Source organism: Hyla sarda, chromosome 5 (genome assembly GCF_029499605.1).
Source record: "Hyla sarda isolate aHylSar1 chromosome 5, aHylSar1.hap1, whole genome shotgun sequence".
Lineage (NCBI taxonomy): Eukaryota > Metazoa > Chordata > Amphibia > Anura > Hylidae > Hyla > Hyla sarda.
Window position 1 is genome coordinate 9,221,439 of NC_079193.1, and position 21,490 is coordinate 9,242,928.

The window sequence follows — 21,490 nt, forward strand, 5'->3', positions numbered from 1 at the left end:
TCTGCACTTGTCTTGGGGCTAAATGGCTATGTTGTGAGATACCATAACACTGTGGCTAGCTTTTTGTGAACTGGTATTTCCTGCTTGAGTTTTCTTCTTTGCCTACAAATCCCATAATTTCATTTTGCTCCCTCCCACACATCAGCCACCCCACCCATTGAAACATAAATGAGCTGCATCCATTTAAAAGACCTGTGGTTTTCAGTCAGGGTGCCTACAGCTGTTGCATTAGTTGCAGATAGATCTCTCCCACCAAGCGATCGCTCCACCCACTGAAGCAGACAGGCTCCCTGTCATCAGCTGATAAGGTAGGCCCCTGGGGAGGGGGGCTCAAAATGTTTAAAAAAAATATAAACCCCCAATAAAAATTCAACTCACCCCCTTTTTTCTATTTTTCAAGTAAAACACATACTTGGTATCGCCTCGTGCGTAATTGTCTGAACTGTTAAAATATGACGTTCCAGATCCTGCACAGTAAACAACGTGAACGCAAGTAAAAATTCCAAACACCAAAATTGTTGATTTTAGGTCTCATCATGTCCCATAAAAACATAATTAACAGTGATTAAAAAGTCACATATACGCAAAAGTAGTATCATTAAAAAACTTCAGCTCATGGCGCAAAAAACAAACCCTAACACAGCTCCGTAGGTGAAAAAAAAAAAAAAATATATAGGGCTCAGAACACGGCAATTAACAAACTTTTGGTTTTCTTTTTCAAGTTTTCTATTTGTTGTTTTTTTTTTTACCATAAAACGAAAGAAAAATTATCCAAATTTGGTATCATTGGAATCATACTGATCCATGGAATAAAGTTTCCATGTCAGATTTACTGTAATGTGAACTTCAAAAAAATTATTGCTGGCTCCATAATACAATATATGATAAAATAAAAGTGCGCCAATAAAAAAATACAACTTTAGGAAGCCCAAATATAATTGTACAATCTGAGGAGGGTCATGCTGGGTCATGAAGGGGTTAGTGATAATAAGATTACTCTTCTGACCATGCCCTCAAATGAAAAGGAGATGACTTTGCTGACTCCACCCTTTATGAATAATTAGATGATTCTAGTGACCCCACCCTCTTCTGACCCCGTATTTTAATGATAATAAACTGACTCTGCTTACCCTGTCTCAGTCTACACAGCACAGTAGAAACGTAAGCTACAGAAAACAGAAAATGATAAAACCTACCAGAGAGGACGCCACAGTGAGCAGTAGGCACAGCCTGAAAATTGTCTCCATTTTTCTCTTGTGTGAAGATTTGCCTTGAATGACTCCGTTCAGTTCTCAGTAAATAATAAAAAAAAAAATAAAATAAAAAAATCTGCACGACAAAAGCTTCGGATTTCAGTCCAGGGCTCTGTAACAAATAGAAGAAGAAGAGGGTTAGAAGAAATAGTGGGAAAAATTATATCAACACAATTGGATCTCTGCCTGGGAAATTACACGGAAATTGAACCATAGAAAATTGTGAATTATTCTTTTTTTTTTTTTCTTTTCAAAAAGCCGAAGGAGAAATGTCTGTGAGGGACGAGACATGAAGTATTAGTTGTGAAATACTTAAATCCATGCGTAGTTATACACAGGACATTATACGTACATACTGGTGATGTCACATGACGTGTGCATCTGTCAAATACAAGTGTATAACAAAGGAAATTAAAGGGGTACTCCGCCCCTAGACATCTTATCCCCTATCTAAAGCATATGGGATAAGACATCTGATCCCAAGGAAACCCGCCACTGGGGGCCCCCGCGATCTCGGCTGCAGCACCTCAGACATTTGGGGCACGGAGCGAACTTTGCTCCGTGCTGAATGACTGTCGATGTGGAGTGGAGGCTCGTGACATTACGGCCACGCCCCACTCGTGACACCACGCCCCTTCCATAGACTTGCATTAGGGGGCGTGGCCATGACATCACGAATGGGGTGCGGCTGTATTGTCACAAGCCTCCGGCGTTGCTCCCGACACTCCAAACGAACGCCGGGTGCAGCAGGGAGAAAGGGGATAAGATGTCTAGGGGCCGAGTACCCCTTTAACAGACAGCTGATTTATTGCTGTGGGACAAAACAAGCTGTGGGGGTAACACCCACAAGGTGGAGATGAAACCCATGAGCTTGAAGTAACACATGCTGGACATAGCACTCACAGGCTGGAAGTGACACCCATGAGCTGGAGGTAAAACCCACAAGCTGGAGGTAACACCCATGAGCTGGAGGTAACACCCACAAGCTGGAGGTAACACCCATGAGCTGGAGGTAACACCAACAAGCTGGAGGTAACACCCATGAGCCTTTTAAGTAACGCCCCCAAAAGCTAAAAGTAAGACCTGTAAGATGGGGGAGACACCCATAAGCTAGAGGTAGCACACACAAGCTGAAAGTGACACCCATGAGCTGGAGGTAACATCCATTAACTGGAGGTAACACCCAATGAGCTTTTGAAGTAACACCCCCAAAAGCTAAAGGTTAGACCCACAAGGTGGGGGGTGACACCCATGAGCTGGAGGTAACATCCACAAGGTGGAGGTATCACCCATGAGCTGAAGTTAACACCCAGATGGTGGAAGTAACACCCATGAGCTGGAGGTAACACCCATGAGCTGGAGGTAACACCCATGAGCTGGAGGTAACACCCATGAGCTGGAGGTAACACCTTTGAGCTGAAGGTAACACCCATGAGCTGGAGGTAACACCCTTGAGCTGGAGGTAACACCCATGAGCTGGAGATGCAACCCACAAGCTGGAGGTAACACCCATGAGCTGGAGGTAACACCCATGAGCTGGAGGTAACACCCTTGAGCTGGAGGTAACACCCTTGAGCTGGAGGTAACACCCACAAGCTGGAGGTAACACCCATGAGCTGGAGGTAACACCCTTGAGCTGGAGGTAACACCTTTGAGCTGGAGGTAACACACTTGAGCTGAATATAACATTCACCTGGAGGTAACACTTATGAGCTGGAAGTAATATCACCATACAGTACCCAGCGAGCACTAGGCCTTCACAATGCGCAGATGACAGATACTCAGCTATTGGGTCACAAGTCTGACATTGGAGCCTGGCTAAACTGCTGTCTGTTACAAAGGGCGACCAGCAGAATTTTAAAAGCAGCTTTAGATGTGAATGGAAAAAGGGTACGAAATAAAGTTAGTTTTTGCTGTAATCCAGAATTATGTTTCTAATCCACGTGTTTTTCTTATGTTTCTTGCAAAAAAAAAGGAAAGCTGAGGGAGAAAGGAGGGGGGAGGCTAGGACTTTGCACCACAGTGTAGACAGTTTGACAAAAGTAAAGACTACAAAAATCAGGTGTGCCAGGGTCAGAATAGCTATAGGGGGTGCAGATTTATCAGTCACACCAGGCCTTGTTGCCTGAAATGGCCTAAAGGCCCCCTCTGTCATGTCAGAAGACACCTGTATAACAGATGGTAAGAGTGGGGGGTGGGGGCCATGGGTCTGGGCACAAGTATGGGGATTAAGCCTTATATAAAATCTATATCAAGTTCCCACCTACTATGTGTGATTTATAATACTGGTGTCTTCTTATGTGGCAGAGAGGTCCATGGGCAGTGCACCCTTATGCACACATCACTTCTATAAGGTAGAAATAAGGATGAAGGCCCGGACACACCCCTGAGGTACCAGATCATGTTCCACACGTTATTCTAGATTGAACAGTAAGTGAAACATGAAGTTTATCTTCCTGTGGTTTACTGCCAGGAGGAGCTGAGAGAGGAAGGTAACAAATAATGAACGGATTGTGAAAAATCTATCATTGGCCATTAGAGATGAGCGAATCGGACGGAGTTGAATTCGTTCCGAATTTCATGAAAAATTTGATTCGGACCGAATCCGAACTTCGACTCAATTTGAAATAATTTTTTTCATTAGCGACACCCGCTGCGATCGTCCTGTATAATGTATAGATGCGAGCGGCTTTCTCCTGCGCTCGCATCTCTGCAATAGGACGAACGCATCGGGTGTCAGGAGTGACAACCGCTGTGATCTGCCCTTAACTGCAGTGATCTGCAATTAACTGCAGGTATTACTGCTCCCAACATGGAGCACACTCTGTAGTACCTACATTAATAGACAGATCGCAGCGGTGTCACTTCTGACACCTGTTGCTAATTGTCTATTAATGCAGGTACTACAGCTCCCAGAATGGAGCAGAGTGTGCTCCATGTTGGGAGCAGTAGTACCTGCAGGTAAGGAAAGATTAAAGTGGGTGTCACTCCTGACACCCGCTGTGATTGCCCGGTATAATGTATAGATGCGGGCTGTCGGACGCTCTTCTCTGGTCCCACTGTAGTATGAGTATATGCCATATATATACCTATTATTCATATTTCCCGTAAGAGAGCTGTGATTGGCTGGAACCATCTGGCCCATCACAGCTCTCTGCGGGAAATATGAATAAGTGATGTGAATTCTATTCACATCACTGGCCGGCCGGAGTATAGTGCTGAGATGCAAGCGCAGGAGAAAGCCGCTCCATCTCTGCAATAGATAAGACAATTGCATCGGATGTCAGGAGTGACACCTGGGGCGATCTGTCTATTAGTACAGATATTACAGCTCCCATCATGGAACAGTCTGTTCCATGCTGGGAGTAGTAGTACTACCTAAAAAATTTAAAACATAGAGAGAAAAAAGTGAGACACACACACACTATTAAAATACATTACTAATACAAAAGTGGTAAAAATGTATTTAAATGGCCCCTTTCCACATTTTTATTATTGTCGGCTACATTTTTAGGTCCATGCCCGCTCACATATATTGATCCCTGTTTAAAAATTCATTTTCAATTTTTGGGAGCGGGCAGGGACCAGAAAATTCAGCACTCAATATTGAATATGAATGAGGAGTGCATTTCATAATTTATTTTCTAGTTTTTGTTCTAAATCATAATTTTTTTTATTCATTTTTATTATTTTCACTTTACGTTTTTAGCCCAATTTATAAAATTTTTTGGGCATTTAGATGTGCTGCCATGAATAATTGCGGGGGTCAGAGATGAGCCGAGAACAGGGACATCAGTAATATGTATAATACAGTAGGTAAAAAAAAAGGCTGAATTTCCTTAATTTCCCAAAAATCCATAAATTTACAGAGGTCTTCTATCAGAAATTAAAGATACTTCAAATTGTTATTTGCTAAGGCAGATGTCCGGGACAATAATGTATGTACGTATTTAATGAAATTGTGAAGGGCGATGTCATTGTAATTATACAATATGAGCTGGTTTTAAATCACAAATTACTGCAATACTCTTCTTGTAATTCCAATGTCTCTGCATATGCAGGAAGACATGGATGGGAGCTATAATTTCAGTAGGATGGAAAGGACTTTTTCGTTGCTGTAAGCTGTCGAAGGGAATATGTAAACATGGATGTGAGATGTGGGATTACCTTTTTATGGGAGTTGTAATTCTTGAATTCCAATTGCCCCCACTTGCAATCACAGTGGCTGCAGTGGGGACCAGCAGGCAGTTACTGGGGCCCTATGAATGGAAGAAAGAAACTTTTGAAATATACAATAGCTACTCTAATTGGAGCTAATTAAGTTTAATTGAATAATAAGACCGCAGCCAATTAAGGTCAAATAGGTAATAGAAAATCAAAGAAATGTAGGTCAAGTGGTTTGACCTTAATTGGCTGTGGTCTCATTATTCAAATAACCTTAATTTGCTCCAATTAGAGCAGCTACTGTACATTTCAAAACTTTCTTTCTTCCATTCATACGGCCCCAGTGACTCCCTGCTGGTCCTCGCTGCAACCACTGCGATTGCAAGCAGGGACAACTGGAATTCAAGAATTACAACTCCCATCATCCCCTACATAAAAAATAAAAAATAAAAGTCCTGAGCTGAGAGTACTGAACTTCCGGTGGAAGGACCAGAACCCTTTCAGCATTAGTCCTAAAAGCTGTACACTTGCTATGAAAAGCATAGGAAGCTGCCTGCAGACCAGGCATAGTAGAGTGACCCCTAGTGGCCAAAAGTATAAAATGAAAAAACTGGTATAAATATTAATATTTTTTAATGAAGATATATTACAATATCTCTTCATGATTATGAACAACATATTAAAAGTTTTTGTTGATGACAGGTACTCTTTAAGTTATGATAAAAGACCTCTGTAAATTTATGGATTTTTGGTAAATTAGGGAAACTCAGCCTTTTTTGCTTACTGTATTATACATATTACTGATGTCCCTGTCCTCGGCTCGTCTCTGACCCCTGCAATTATACATGGCAGCACATCTTAATTCCCCAAAAAAATAAAATTATGATTTACAACGAAAACTAGAAGAAAAAAAAATCAAACACACTTAATTTTTAATATTGAGCACTAAATTTTCTGGTCCCTGCCCGCTCCTAAAAATTGAAAGAAAAAAAAATGTTAATGTAAATTTTTAAACAGGGATCAATTTATGTGAGCGGGCAGGGACCTAAAAATGTAGCCGACAATAATAAAAATGTAAAAAGGGGCCAATTAAATGTAAAAATAATATATTTTTTTTATAATAATTGTTTTAAAAGTTTGTATTAGTAATGTATTTTAATATTGTGTTTAATTAAGTGTGTGTGTATGTGTGTTTCACTTATTTTTTTCTATTTTTTTAAATTTTTTAGGTAGTACTACTACTTCCAGCATGGAATAGACTGTTCCATGATGGGAGCTGTAGTACCTGTACTAATAGACAGATCGCCCTGGGTGTCACTGCTGACACCCGATGCAATTGTCCTATCTATTTCAGAGATGGAGCGGCTTTCTCCTGCACTATACTCTGGCCGGCCAGTCATGTAAATAGAATTCACATCACTTATTCATATTTCCCGGAGAGAGCTGTGATTGGCCAGATGGTTCCAGCCAATCATAGCTCTCTTACGGGACATATGAATAATAGGTACATACACGACATATACTCATACTACAGTGAGACCAGAGAAGAGCGTATACATTATACAGGACGATCACAGCGGGTGTCAGGAGACACACACTGTGATCTTTCCTTACCTGCAGGTACTACTGCTCCCATCATGGAGGACACTGTGCTCCATTTTGGGAGCTGTAGTGCCTGCATTGATTGACAATTCAAGTAGCAATTATGAAAAAACGCCACCAACAACTTGATTGCTTTATAAATTGCTTTAGTGAAAAAATGTTTAAAACATTCACAAAATGTAAGAATGAGTCTCATTGTTTTAAAAAAAATTTCAGTAAAGCAATTTAAAAAGCAATCAAGTTGTTGGTGGCGTTTTTTCATAATTGCTACTTGGAAACTCAGTGAGTTTGAGCCCTCACTATTGAAAAATGCAAGACCCCCGCCCAAGTGTGAACAGGTGACAATTAATATATTTGCTGGACTTAAGTGACAATTCGCAACAGGTGTCAGAAGTGACACCCGCTGCGATCTGTCTATTAATAAGGTACTACAGCTCCCAGCATGGAGCAGAGTGTGCTCCATGTTGGGAGCAGTAGTACCTGCAGTTGAGGAAAGATCACAGCGGGTGTCACTCGTGACACCAGATGCGATCGCCCTATCTATTGCAGAGATGCGAGAAAGCCGCCCGCATCTATACATTATACAGGACGATCGCAGCGGGTGTCAGGAGTGACACCCGGGGCGAGCTTTCTATTACCACAGGTACTACTACTCCCATCATGGAACAGTCTGTTCCATGCTGGGAGTAGTAGTATTACCTAACAAATGTTAAAAAATAGAGAAAAAAAAGTGAAACACACACACACACTTTATTAAACACATTATTAAAATAAATTACTAATAAAAATTCGCTACAAATAAAAATTTGACACAAATTTATTTGGATCCAATTAAAATTTTTGGGAAAAATTTGCTCATCTCTACTGGCCATACACATTGGTTATGTGTTGCACAAACCCACTAATTCTGTTGGGACATGTCCACCATCTAATGGCAACCTCCAGACACGTGTCAGCAGAGGGAATGGTTGGACCTGTTGGATTTCAACTCCCTCATTGTTTTTGATCCCATCAGTTGATGAGCTGCTGCCAGAGGTGTCTGACACCAGCTCCCCCCACCCCTCCGATTGAGAGAGAACTGTAGCGCCACCTCAGTTCCTCAGGGGTTGTCCCTCACTGGTCCTCAAAGCTGATCTGCCCAGTACTACATCTCACGACCTCCGCAAGAAAATTCCTTTAAAGGGGTACTCCGCAGCTAGACATCTTATGCCCTATGCAAAGGATAGGGGATAAGATGTCTGATCGCCGAGGTCCAGCTGCTGGGGCGCCCGCGATCTCTCGGAATTCTAAACAAACGGGTTCCTGCAGCAGTGGTCGTGACATCACAGACACGCCCCTTGTGACGTCCCACCATGCCTCCTCTATTCATGTCTATGGGAGGGGGCGTGGTATGACATTATGAGGGGGCCTGGCCGTGATGTCACAATCACAGCCTCTGGCTCTGAGCATTCTGAACAAAGTGTTCAGAGTTCTGGAGCACCAGAGTACCCCTTTAATTATTATAACCAACATCTAACAGTGATCTGAATGACGGGATAATCTCCGACTCGATGATACGTTCTTCACACATCTGCAGCAAGAAATCCTATAATTGGGCATCAGACGAAATAAAGCGATGCTTAATTACTGTGAAAATCCAGAGAGGAGATAAAAAGCCTCCAATTACTGCGGAGTGTGATCTGTGTCCTCCGCATTGTCACAGACCTATGAGTTTCATAATGGCGGTGACGGTGGGATACATTCTGCACGTTAGGAAATATATACATCATAATATAAAACTAATTAAACAATAATAATAATTACTTGCAATACCAGGCCTGACCACATGGTGCGCTGTTGCAAGAAAACTACAGCGCTATCATAGAGCACAGTCTTTCTTGTAAATGTACATGAAGCACAATGCAATACAGTGCCCCTAGTGGTAGAGAAAATATTGATTGCAGTCCATACAATATCACAGGGGTACACATAAAGCAATCAATTCACAAGAACAACACTTTATCAAGGATAACTTAGTCTTAAAGGGGAACTCTTGTGGAAAAGTGGAATTTTTTCCCCCCCAAATCAACTGGTGGCAGAAAGTTCTACAGATTTGTAAATGACTTCTATTAAAAAATCTTAACCCTTTCTGTACTTATCAGCTGCTGTATGCCCCACAGGAAGTTGTGTAGATATTTCCAGTCTGGCCACAATGCTCTCTGCTGCCACCTCTGTTCGTGTCAGTAATTGTCCGAAGCAGGAGAGGTTTGCTATGGAGATTTGCTTCTACTCTGGACAGTACTTTACACAGACAGAGGTGGCAGCAGAGAGCACTGTGGTCACACAGGAAAGAACTACACAACTTCCTCTGGAGCATACAGCAGCTGATAAGTACTGGAAGGGTTAAGATTTTTAAATAGAAGTAATTTCCAAATCTGTGGAACTTTCTGCCAACAGTTGCACCCCTTGGCACATATGTCTCCAAATATATCAACATGGCGCACGCTACATAATATATATTGGGCAAAAGATCGCAACGCTCTAGGCACAAATGTGCCGCCTCCTGGTACGTCTACACCAAAATATTACTATATCAGCCCTAGTCACAGCTGCAATACCACATACAGCCTGTGGGCAGGAGTGGCGCTGTTTTTTTTTTTAAAGTAAGTAGCCGTGTCCTGTTCAACCGTTTGATTATTTTTGGTGATGTCATAACCCAATGATATCATATGTTTAGGGGGGGAAAAAAAGTCAAAAATTATGGAAAACTCATCCAAGGACAGTGGACGACTTATCTCTACGGATATTTCCAAGCAGGTTACTGAGGTTTTCTTTTGTACTATGATGTATTTTTTTCTTTTGGCCTTGGACGGGAGCTCGTATTCATTCCACTAATATGTCTGGAGTCCCCACTTTAACCCCTGAAGTTTCAAGAAAAACAAACGTTTGTATAAATAGGAGATGGATTATATTTATTTACTCTGCTTAGTTTTTTTGGCGTAACAAAACCATACAGTATCGGCAATGTACCGCCATGTAGTAATTGCATGGAAATGGCGTGCCATAGGGCACGCCATTTCCATGCAATTACTACGTGGCGGTACATCGCATTGCATTAATTGTATAGGATTAAACACATAACTTTTATCCATCCAGATGTATGGGCAAAACCATAACAATGTGACCCTATATCAAAAACAGGTTAGATATTTGGAATCATATATGGTGTGAAGGGTTCCTAATCCTGAATGCAGGGCCACCTATAATGATCCAGTGATAAGTGCAGGTTATACACAAAAGAAATCCATGTACTAAACAAAAACATCCCTACGTGTTTCACCCAGATGGTGCCAGGATCATCAGGGGACAAACTGTAAGCAACTGACCTAGGAAATCATATATGATGTGAATGGTTCCTGAATATGAATGCAGGGCCATGTATGATTAGTGACAAGATTATCCAGTGATAGGTACAGGTTATATAAAAAAAATGTACTAAACAAGCATGTCCCTATGTGTTTCACCCAGATGGAGCTGGAATCATCAGGGGACAGATTGGGAGCAATGGACCAAGGAAATCATATATGGTGTGAAGGGTTCCTAAACTTGAATGCAGGGCCACATATAATGATCCAGTAATAAGTGCAGGTTATACACAAAAGAAATCCATGTACTAAACAAAAACATCCCTACGTGTTTCACACAGATGGTGCCAGGATCATCAGTTGACAAACTGGGAGCAACTGACCATAGAAAACATATATGATGTGAAGGGTTCCTGAATATGAATGCAGGGCCACGTATGATTAGTGACAAGATTATCCAGTGATAGGCACAGGTTATATATATATATATATATATATATATATATATATATATAAAAAAATGTACTCAACAAACACGTCCCTATGTGTTTCACCCAGATGGCACTGGAATCATCAGGGGACAGATTGGGAGCAATGGACCAAGGAAATCATATATGATGGTAAGGATTCTTAAACCTGAATGTAGGGCCACATATAATGATCCAGTGATAAGTACAGGTTATACACAAAAAAAATCCATGTAATAAACAAAAACGCCCCTACGTTTTTCACCTAAATGGTGTTGGGATCATCAGGGGACAGACTGGGAGCAATAGACCAAGGAAATCATATATAATGTGAATTTTCCTAAACCTGAATGCAAGGCCATTTAAAATTAGCGACAAAATGATCCAGTGCTAAGTACAGGTTATATACACAAAAAAAACATGTACTAAACAAACACGTCCCTACGCGTTTCACAGAGATGGTGCAGGAATCTTCAGGGAACAGACTGAGAGTATTAGGCCAAGAAAATCATATATGACGTAAAGGGCTCCTAAACCTGAATGCAAGGCCACATAAAATTAGTGACAAAATTATCCAGTGATAAGTACAGGTTATATACAAAAAATAATAAACTAAACAAACACGTCCCAATGTGTTTCACCCAGATGGTGCTGGGATCATCAGGGGGCAGACTGGGAGCAATAGACCAAGGAAATATAGACATAAGATAATGTCTCCAGATGGACTGGAAAAAACAGTTACCAAGTGCCATGAAATGTAGTGGTAAAAATGGGCAGAGCCTCTTACTGCTACCCTGAGCCTTGAGCGAAGGCCGGTAAAAGGAGCCTAATGATAGTCCACTGACTTTAATAAGGACTGTATAATGCTTCATTAGCCCTTTAAGGGGACTGACAGGATGCTCCACAGATCACACCTAAACATTGGGGGTGACATCCTCCCTGCTGACAGTGGAAAAGGATAAGCATGGAAATATGGGGTAGGTGAACTCGGATGTATAGGGTTAAAAGCAAATATGGTGTCTCTTCACAGTACCACAACTGTCCATGGGCTGTTTCTGACTTGACAATTCAACTTCATTGTAGTGAGTGAAACTGCAATACCACATACAACCTGTGGGCAGGTGGCGGTGCTGTTTCTGTAAGAAATTATCCTTTTTTTTTTTTTTTAAATAAATCCTGTACGATCCTTTTCAGCTAACATTATGGTGCTGTTTGAGGCTGTCACTTAAAGAGTACAAGAGGACACTTACTCAGTACCTAATCCTAATAAGGTACATATAGTTTTTATGTTTCTTACACCTATATTTCTCTCACAATGACCTTCTATCTGTTGCTCACTTGGTTTGTCATCCTGTGCTCTGGAGGGGGCGAGTCCTCACTTGACATGACTTATCTTCCCCCCTGAGTCTGCTGTGCTGTCCTGGGTATCTTCATTCAATCCCTGCAGGCTGCTCTGTAACCCCCCTCCCCTGTTTTCATGCTGCAGTCTGATAGGACAAGAGCGGGCACAGAGAAGTACTAGTCCCGCCCTCACTGGACTTTGTCCCCCTAGTGGTCTTTTTTATAATCCATGATTTCTATAAAAAATTAATCAAATTTTCTTATGAAGTATATTAGATAGTTGAATGTTTTGCCAAGATGTACAACCGATAAAAAGTTTTTGAATCTGACAGTGCCTATTTAAAGGTCTTACTGTTGGGAGGTGGCATTCCCCTTTTTTTTTTACAGATAGGCTAAAATTGGCCCTGGTAATTTTACAGCCAAAGTTGAGGAACCCCATTCTAAATAAATCAAATATGATCAGAATTTCCTTCAAAATCCAGGTTAGTTTGAAGCTCAATTCACCTTGATAGTGTAGCGCATCATGGAACAGGATCAGGGACTCCTGTTAAAGACAGACATCCCTGCTCCTGTACATTTTACTGAGCCCGGTGTTGAGTGCTTGGCCCAGCCAGTGTTTGCAAGTAGGAACTGTCGCTTATCTGTCGCTTACATGTGATACAGTACATGTGCTGAACCGTGTGCTCTGCCACTCAGTGGACAGGACCAGGAACTTCTATCTTTTAACAGGAGTCCCCGTTCCTGCACAAATTCAAATCCAATTGGATGGCCAATTAGAGTGAATCCAGACAAAATACATTTTGAGATATTTGTTCATCTCTAATGGCGGTCTAAGAATTACTCCAAGCAGTCTCGGAGGGTGGAAGTGATCCTACAGGCTTAGGGTGGACCACCATGTTATTTGGTGACCATTTAGCCAATTGCAACCTAAATACAAAAAAAAAAATCTAAAATACAAAACACGGCACACCATAAAGGGCTAATGCAAAAATGACCGAATCTGGATCTAATCTGATAGCTAGCCTTGGCTTCCTGCCCTTTTCTGTCCTCCGTCCGGGCCTGGCATAACAAAATCATAAGCGATAAAGTTTTCTGCAGGATATCAAATCAGACTAATGTCCATGGCAAACAACGCTCCGTCCTGATAAATGATCTTCATGGTTGATGTCATTGTCTCCTCCAGGATGACATTAGCAGCTTCTGTTTCTCGTTAGGACGAGGAACATTTCCTATGTCCTCATGGAGAACATTGGAGAATTAGGTTTTTAGGAACAGTTTGATGGGGTCCTATCCGAATAGTAAATTACATTGTTGCTTGGCTACTAAGACTGGCAAAGGGCAAGGAAGATTCTTTGGATTTTTAGACCAAACATGTTGAAAGGTCCATACTGGCCGGAGGTCTGGGAGATAAGACACTCAAAGGCAATAGTGCTATAGAATCGATGGAATCTACTTAAGCTGTGGTTTCAGACTATGGTCCTCTAGATGTTGCAAAACTTCAACTCCCAGCATGCCCGGACAGCCGTTGGCTGTCCGGGCATGCTGGGAGTTGAAGTTTTGCAACATCTGGATGGCCCCAGTTGGGGAACGCTACACTAAAGCCTACGAGCATGGGTGACCGGGATCAAGACTGGGATCCTTTTCCTATGGACACTGTTGGGACTTCTATCTTCTAGTCCTTCACTAATGGGATCTTTCCAACAAGCCTGGAGATATAAGAACAACCAGAACGGGAATTGACTCCATCATTCTGGATAGTGTCCCGGACCCCATATTGATTCCTACTGATTCCTCACATCTATTACAGGCAGATGAAATTCTAGAATCATCCTTGATATAAGGGGAACCAGGACATAGAGGCCAAGAGATCATCAGATGATGATGAGGTCAGATGGGCCATTATCACATGATGAGGTATTGGGGGATCATGGGGGATAAAGACTTCCTGTATAGCTGAGGATGACTTGTGATACATACAAGTAATAGGATGGTGGCCGGTGGCTTTTACAGGTCAGGAGGACCAGCTCTGAAGAAAGAAGAAGGACAAGGAGAAAAAGAAGAAGAAGAAAGCAGAAGAAGGAAGAAGAAGAAGGAAGGATGATGAAGAAGGAGGAAGAAGAAGAAAGGAGAAGAAAAGGAGAAATTGGAAGAAGAAGGAAGGAAGGAGATGAAAAAGGAAGAGGAAGAAAGAAGTAAAAGAAAACGAAGGAATGAAAAGAAGGAAAAAGAATAATAAGAAGAAATAGGGAAATAGAAGTAAGAAAGAAGAAGAAGGAAGGAAGAAGAAGGAAGAAGTAGGAAGGAGAAGAAGGAAGAAGAAAGAAGAAGATGAAGAAGGAAGAAGAAGACGTAGAAGGAAGAAGAAGACGTAGAAGGAAGAAGAAAGAAGAAGAAGAAGAAAGTAGAAGGAAGAAGTAGAAGGAAAGGAGAAAAGGGAAGAAGAAGGAAGGAAGGAGATGAAAAAGGAGGAAGAAAGAAGTAAAAGGAAAAAGAATTAAGGAAAAGAAGGAAAAGGAATAATAATAAGAAGTTGGGAAAAAGAAGTTAGAAAGAAGAAGAAGGAAGGAAGAAGAAGAAGTAGGAAGGAGAAGAAGGAAGATGAAAAGACAAAAAAGGAAGAAGAAGACGTAGAAGGAAGAAGAAAAAGATGCAGAAGGAAGAAGAAAGTAGAAGGAAGAAGTAGAAGGAAGGAGAAGAAGGAACAAGAATAACAAGAAGAAAGGAAGAAGGGAGGAGAAGAAGAAGGAAGAAAGAAGGTATAAGAAAGAAGGAAGAAGAAGACATAGAAGGAAGAAGAAAGAAGAAGAAGTAAGAAGACATAGAAGGAAGAAGAAGAAAGAAGAAGGAAGAGGAAGAAAGAAAAAGGAGTAGAAGAAGAAATGTCTTTGTTAAGTCCCTGAGGATGTTTTTCTGGTCAGATGGGTGTTGAGTAGATGATCCCATGTAGTGTAGAGTCTGGAGCAGAGACTGGAGCGATTCAATGTCCCATTGTTATCCAGACTAAAGGTTTCCACCGGAGGCCATTAGCATTCTACACACGAGCCTCCTGTCACCCGACAAAAATTGTCTTGCCTCAGCGAGCCGCCGAGTGTGTATTTAATGAGAAGGAATTTCTCCTCGTGCACCATTCTTCACCAGAAAAGAATCTAATTATGAGTTAACCAGTGATCTGCTGGAAATTACCGCGGTCGACTGATAGCATTGTGGATGAGGCTGGAGATGTGTTCAGGGACGAGTCACAAAACTAAAAAACTTCAGGGGGCCAAAATGTGATAACATAATATACAAAAAGAAGAAGGAACACTGTCCCCATACAAGTCCCAAGATACATCACTGTCCCCATACAAGTCCCAAGATACATCACTGTCCCCATACAAGTCCCAAGATACATCACTGTCCCCATACAAGTCCCAAGATACATCACTGTCCCCATACAAGTCCCAAGATACATCACTGTCCCCATACAAGTCCCAGTATAGTTCCCCCACAATGGTAGGCAGCTCCTCCCCCCCCCCCCACAATGGTTGGCAGTATAGTCCCCCCACAATAGTTGGCAGTATAGTCCCCCCACAATGGTAGGCAGCTCCTCCCCCCCAATAGTTGGCAGTATAGTTCCCCCACAATGGTAGGCAGCCCCCCCCCCCCCCCACAGACATACAGCTTCCAGCCATATACAGTGTATGGCTGGAGGCTGTATGTCTGTGTGCTGCCCCCACAGTGTTCCGGTCACTGCTCCTCTGACCCGGTGTCACAATCTACTGCTATGGCCTAGGGACCATAGCAGTAGGTGGCGGGACCGGAGGAGCGGTGACCGGAACGCTGAAGATTACACACCGCCGGTCAGTCACCAGGCCCCGATCGGCGCGCGTCTTCCTCCGGTCCTCCTGTCCTCCGGCGCCTCTATGGTTGTAGGCACGGGACGTCACTGAGGTCCCGTGCGTACAACCATAGAGAGGCGGAGGATCGCAGGAAGACCGCAGGAGGACCGGAGGAGGGCGCGCATCGGCTGGGGAATGGTTAGTGACCCGCGGACATCCTTATGTCCCGAAAAGATTTTTCGGGACATAGGGATGTCCGGCATAGGAATACCTATGATTTTATCTGCCCGGGCCGGCTCCTGTGTGTGGCTGCAGGCGGGGGCCGGTCAGAGCAGGTAAAAAATAATACTGTATATTAAAAACCAGGGGGCCTCCAGCTGTTGTGAAACTACAACTACCAGCATGCCCAGACAGCCTTTGCCGGTCCGGGCATGCTGGGAGTTGTAGTTTCAGAACAGTTGGAGGCACCCTGGTTTTTAGTATACAGTTATTAGTAATTCACTTGCCCAGCGCCCGGAACTGTATGTTCCAGGCGTATGGCAATAAACATAGCCGGTGTGAGGTGAAAAATTCACCGGCGGTCATGAGGCTGCTGCGGGTGGGGAGTGGGTAGTCAGCGCTGTACCGCACCGCCGCAGTCTCTGTACTTACCGCTGACTTCCCGCTCTCGCCCGCAGCAGCCTCGGGCGTATATTCGCCGTATAAGACGCACCAACTTTTCCCCCCACGTTTTGGGGAAGAAAAGTGCGTCTTATACGACGAAAAATACAGTAAGGGGTAGTATTGTAGTAGTTATATTCTTGTATATAGGAGCAGTATTATAGCAGTTATATTCTTGTATATAGGAGCAGTATTATAGTAGTTATATTCTTGTATATAGGGGGCAGTATTATAGTAGTTATATTCTTGTATTTAGGAGCAGTATTATAGTAGTTATATTCTTGTATATAGGAGCAGTATTATAGTAGTTATATTCTTGTATGTTGGAGGCAGTATTATAGTAGTTATATTCTTGTATATAGGGTCAGTATTATAGTAGTTATATTCTTGTATATAGGAGGAGTATTATAGTAGTAATATTCTTGTATATAGGTGCAGTATTATAGTAGTTATATTCTTGTATATAGGAGCAGTATTATAGTAGTTATATTCTTGTATATAGAAGCAGTATTATAGTAGTTATATTCTTGTATATAGGAGCAGTATTGTAGTAGTTATATTCTTGTATATAGGAGCAGTATTATAGTAGTTATATTCTTGTATATAGGGGCAGTATTATAGTAGTTATATTCTTGTATATAAGAGCAGTATTATAGTAGTTATATTCTTGTATATAGGAGCAGTATTATAGTAGTTATATTCTTGTATATAGGGGCAGTATTATAGTAGTTATATTATTGTATATAGGAGACAGTATTATTGTAGTTATATTCTTGTATATAGGAGGCAGTATTATAGTAGTTATATTCTTGTATATAAGAGCAGTATTATAGTAGTTATATTCTTGTATATAGGAGGCAATTTTTATTGTGCAAACAAACAAAATTACAATTAACATAATTTCTTACAATGCAAAACAAAAATAACAAGCATTGTACACACAATGACTACTCAACTAGAGTATGTACAGAGTAATATTAAACTTAGAAAGTCCACATTTGCTGGAAAAGGAAAAACACAAAAAATTTAATAAAATAACATGACATCATCTGTGTTAAACCAAAGAGACATTCCTCCATAATTTCCCATTATTTTGGTTCCTCCGTATCTCTAATGACTTTACCCACTGGAGCTCGGACATGATCTGTCTTACTGCTGTGTTGTGATGGAATGGCTCATTGTGTATGGACACTCTAGTTCTCATGTGCCAATGGTAATATTTAATGATTGTTATAATTATGTACATTGTCTCTCTGTCTACAGTCCTGTTACTGGATGGTACAGCATATATGATGTCAGGATACGTCAGGTTCTGCAGTAATGGGATGTTCAGCTTACTGGACACTTCTTCCCATATCCTCCTCCCGGCCCTGCAGTCAGATATGAAATGCTCCATGGTCTCCTCCTGCTGACAACCCAGAGGACAGTTCCTATCTGAGACACTTAGATATTTCAGGTTACCCCTGACAAAGAGCCTCCCATGGAGCGACAGCCAAGCTATGTCAAAGAATTTTGCGGGGAGTCGTTTCCCATTGAGGAACTTAAGACTTTCCTGTAAAGTGCTGGTCACACAGTCCCTCAAGGCAAGTGGAGAGCAGAAGAAAGCCCTACAAACCCTTACGTATAGATCCTTCCTTGGCTTACTCTCTATATAGGACTTCTCAATGCGCCATCTCTTCAGACATCTGAGCCCGTATTCCAGGTACGGGGGGAGGTAGTCACGCGTCCATCTCCCCCTCTTGAGACTGCCGCCTCGCACCCAAGACTCTGCAAAAGGCAATATCCAGTCCCTGATACTATTCGCCCACAGGGAGCTGTTGTTTGAGTCCAGGCAACCAAAATTAACTTTTAGAAACATGGAGTCAAAGAACACCCTTGGATTCAGCATATCCAACCCACCCTCTCTCCTCTGTAGGTAGGTGACCCCTCTTTTTATCAGGTTCAACCTGTTCCCCCAGAACATTTGGAAGAACAGGCTAAAGAGCCGAGCAGAGAAAGATTCTGGCAAAGGAAAAACAACAGAGACATACAAAAAGACAGGGACCAGGTAAGTCTTCAACATTTTAACCCTTTCTCTATAGGTCAGCCTCCAGTTCTTCCATCGCTGAACCTTTGCATTTCCGGCTTCCAACTTCTCTTCCCAATTTAATTTGGCGTTATCGTCCCTCCCGAATTTGACCCCTAGGATTTTAATATAGGAGGAGGCTCTCACAAATTGGAGCAGATCAAAGTCTGGATCAGAATCAGATATCCAGAGAGCTTGACTCTTCTCAAGGTTGACCAGAGACCCTGAGGCCTCCGAGTAACTTCTGATGGCTGCAGACAACATCTCCACCTCACGAGGCTCAGATATCACTACAGTCACATCATCCGCGTAGGCAACAACACTCAGGGGTAGGCAGTGGGGGACCGGCACCCCCTGAAAACCACACTCCTGCAGTGACCTCAGAAACGGGTCTAAGGCAAACACATACAGCAGCGGACTCAGTGGGCAACCTTGTCTCACCCCCGCCTCAACCCTGAAGGTGTCACCTTGCCAACCATTGATCAGAGGAAAGCTCTCGGCCTCACAATACAAAGTCTTCAGCCAATCGATGAATTGTCCCGGAATACCGTACTTTGACAAAGTGGCCCATAGATACTCGTGATCTACTCTGTCAAAGGCTTTAGCCTGGTCAAGACTCACAACATATCTCCCACACCTCAGGGCTTTACATCTCTCAAACATCTCCCTTATGGAGATCACTGCCCCAGAGATGTTCCGCCCTTTTACTGTGCCATACTGACAGCCTGTCAACAGTGCCGGGGACAGACAAACTAACCTAGAAAACAGGATTTTTGCCAGAATCTTCCTGTCGACATTCAAGAGGGCAATTGGCCTCCAGTTCTTGATGTCACTCGGCTCTTTACCTTTCGATAGCAGAATCAGCGAGGACACTCTCATGGATGGAGGCATCAGGTGACTTTCTAGACAATTTGTGTAAACATCCACGAGGATTGGGGCCAAGAGGTCTCTGAATGTCTTATAGAATTCTGCTGTTATCCCATCTGGACCTGGTGCCTTCTTCAGATGTAACTTATCAATGGCCTCTTTGACCTCTGCCACCGTCAATTCTGCTGTCAAAGGAGAAAAGTCCAAATCATTAGTATCAGGGAGCGGAGTTGTCTCCAAGAATTGGGTCATCTTGTCTCTATCCAAAACCTTCCTCTGAAACAAGTCAGCATAGTACGATCTCACCACCCCCAGGATACCCTCCCGAGATTCCTGCAAAACACCCTGGGAGTCAGTGAGACCGGTGACAGATTTATTTGCCACCCGCTCCCGGCAATTCTCAAAGGGATCAGGAGACCCTAAGGACCCATAATCCCGTTCAAGAACCAGGGAGGTATACCTGCTGTACTGATACTGCCTTATCTCAGATTTCAGCCGGTCTATCCTTTGTTGGTCCCCACCCGCCGAATACAGTGACTCCAATTCTTTGCGCAGCTTGAGATACTGGCCATACTTACTCTTCCCCTTTATAACTGACAGTCTCTTTAAGAGGGTTCTGATCTCATCCTTGACATCCTCCCACCAGGCGGCCATATCATCATAGAAGTCCACCCTCTCTAGTTGACCCTGTATAAGAGAGTGAACCTGCCTCTGCACAGAAGGATCCTCTAATAGGCTGGAATTCAGTCTCCACAACCCTCTACCTGTCTCAGGACCCTGTGTGACACCCAGACAAAAATATAAGGCCAGATGGTCAGAATAAGGGACGATCTTCTCATCTTTCTCACCAATCGTCTCTGTAGGACTAACCAGAGCCAAATCTATCCTACTGCTTCTTCCACCACAAAAATAGGTATACTTTGCCTTCCGACCACCCTGCACAAACACATCTGACAACCCGGCCTGTAGAATGATTTGGTTTAAGACCTTGGAGTCTCGGGTTAGAGGTCTATTAGAGGATCTGTCACTAGTTGTTCTGGAGGCATTAAAATCTCCAGCCAAGATGACGGGGACAGACGTGAAGAGATATGGCTTCACTTCATTATAAAGGTTAACCCTTTCAGTCACTGTCTGTGAACCATAGATATTAATGAGTCGGAGCCTTCTACCCCGAATAGTAACTTCTAGCATTAGGCACCTTCCCATCAATACCTCTGTCAGCCTATGTACAGTTACATCATTGGTGGTAAACAGAATAGAGACCCCGGCACTTGGTTCCACAGCCAGTGACCAAAAGGATGGACCAGACCGCCATTCCCGCTCTGCCTCACGTAACAGTCCTTGAGTATTTAAACGTGTCTCCTGTAAGAAGAAGATGTCAGCATCAATAGACTTTAGATGGTCATATACGACGTGTCTGGTCCTCCTCACTCTGACACTGTTCACATTACTGGAGAACACTTTAAGGGTAAAGTCGGCCATCATAACAAAGGAAAGCAGAAGAAGCAGATATGTCACCCCCATCATCACAGATCTGAGTCTGAGCCCTCCTGCTGACCACCTGTTTCCATGTCCGATTCGGACAGACGTTTATCCCGCGGGGGTCTCCTTTTTGTGGGGGGATCACCCTCTTGGTCCTCATTAAATTCATCTACCACTCGCTTCAACTCCCTCTCCATCTCTTCCTCAGCGTCTGACTCTGACAACACACTGTACCTATTTGTGATGGTCATTACACCTGACCCGGGGTCTACTTTCTTTTTGGAGGGCTTTTGGACAGTGGTCCATCCCTCCTCAGGCTTACGGCTGGTTTTGTCTTTTTTCCGTCTCTTCTGCGGATTTATTGATGCTGGGGCGGAAGAAGACATGGCCACAACCTGCTCAGTGACCTCCCTGTTCCCCTCAGTGG

The 21,490-nt window shown here is 42.8% G+C and overlaps 1 protein-coding gene across 8 annotated transcripts in view; it reads right to left on the minus strand.

Moving 5' to 3' along the window:
- Positions 1-21,490, minus strand: part of ADCYAP1R1 (ADCYAP receptor type I) — a 279,625-nt gene that overhangs the window by 184,586 nt on the left and 73,549 nt on the right. For all 8 annotated transcript variants that reach the window (XM_056518828.1, XM_056518825.1, XM_056518826.1 and 5 more), the window contains exon 2: positions 1,197-1,365. In XM_056518828.1, coding sequence (XP_056374803.1) covers positions 1,197-1,247 — 51 coding nt within the window. In that variant the 5' untranslated portion in view covers positions 1,248-1,365. The remainder of the gene's footprint in view (positions 1-1,196; positions 1,366-21,490) is intronic.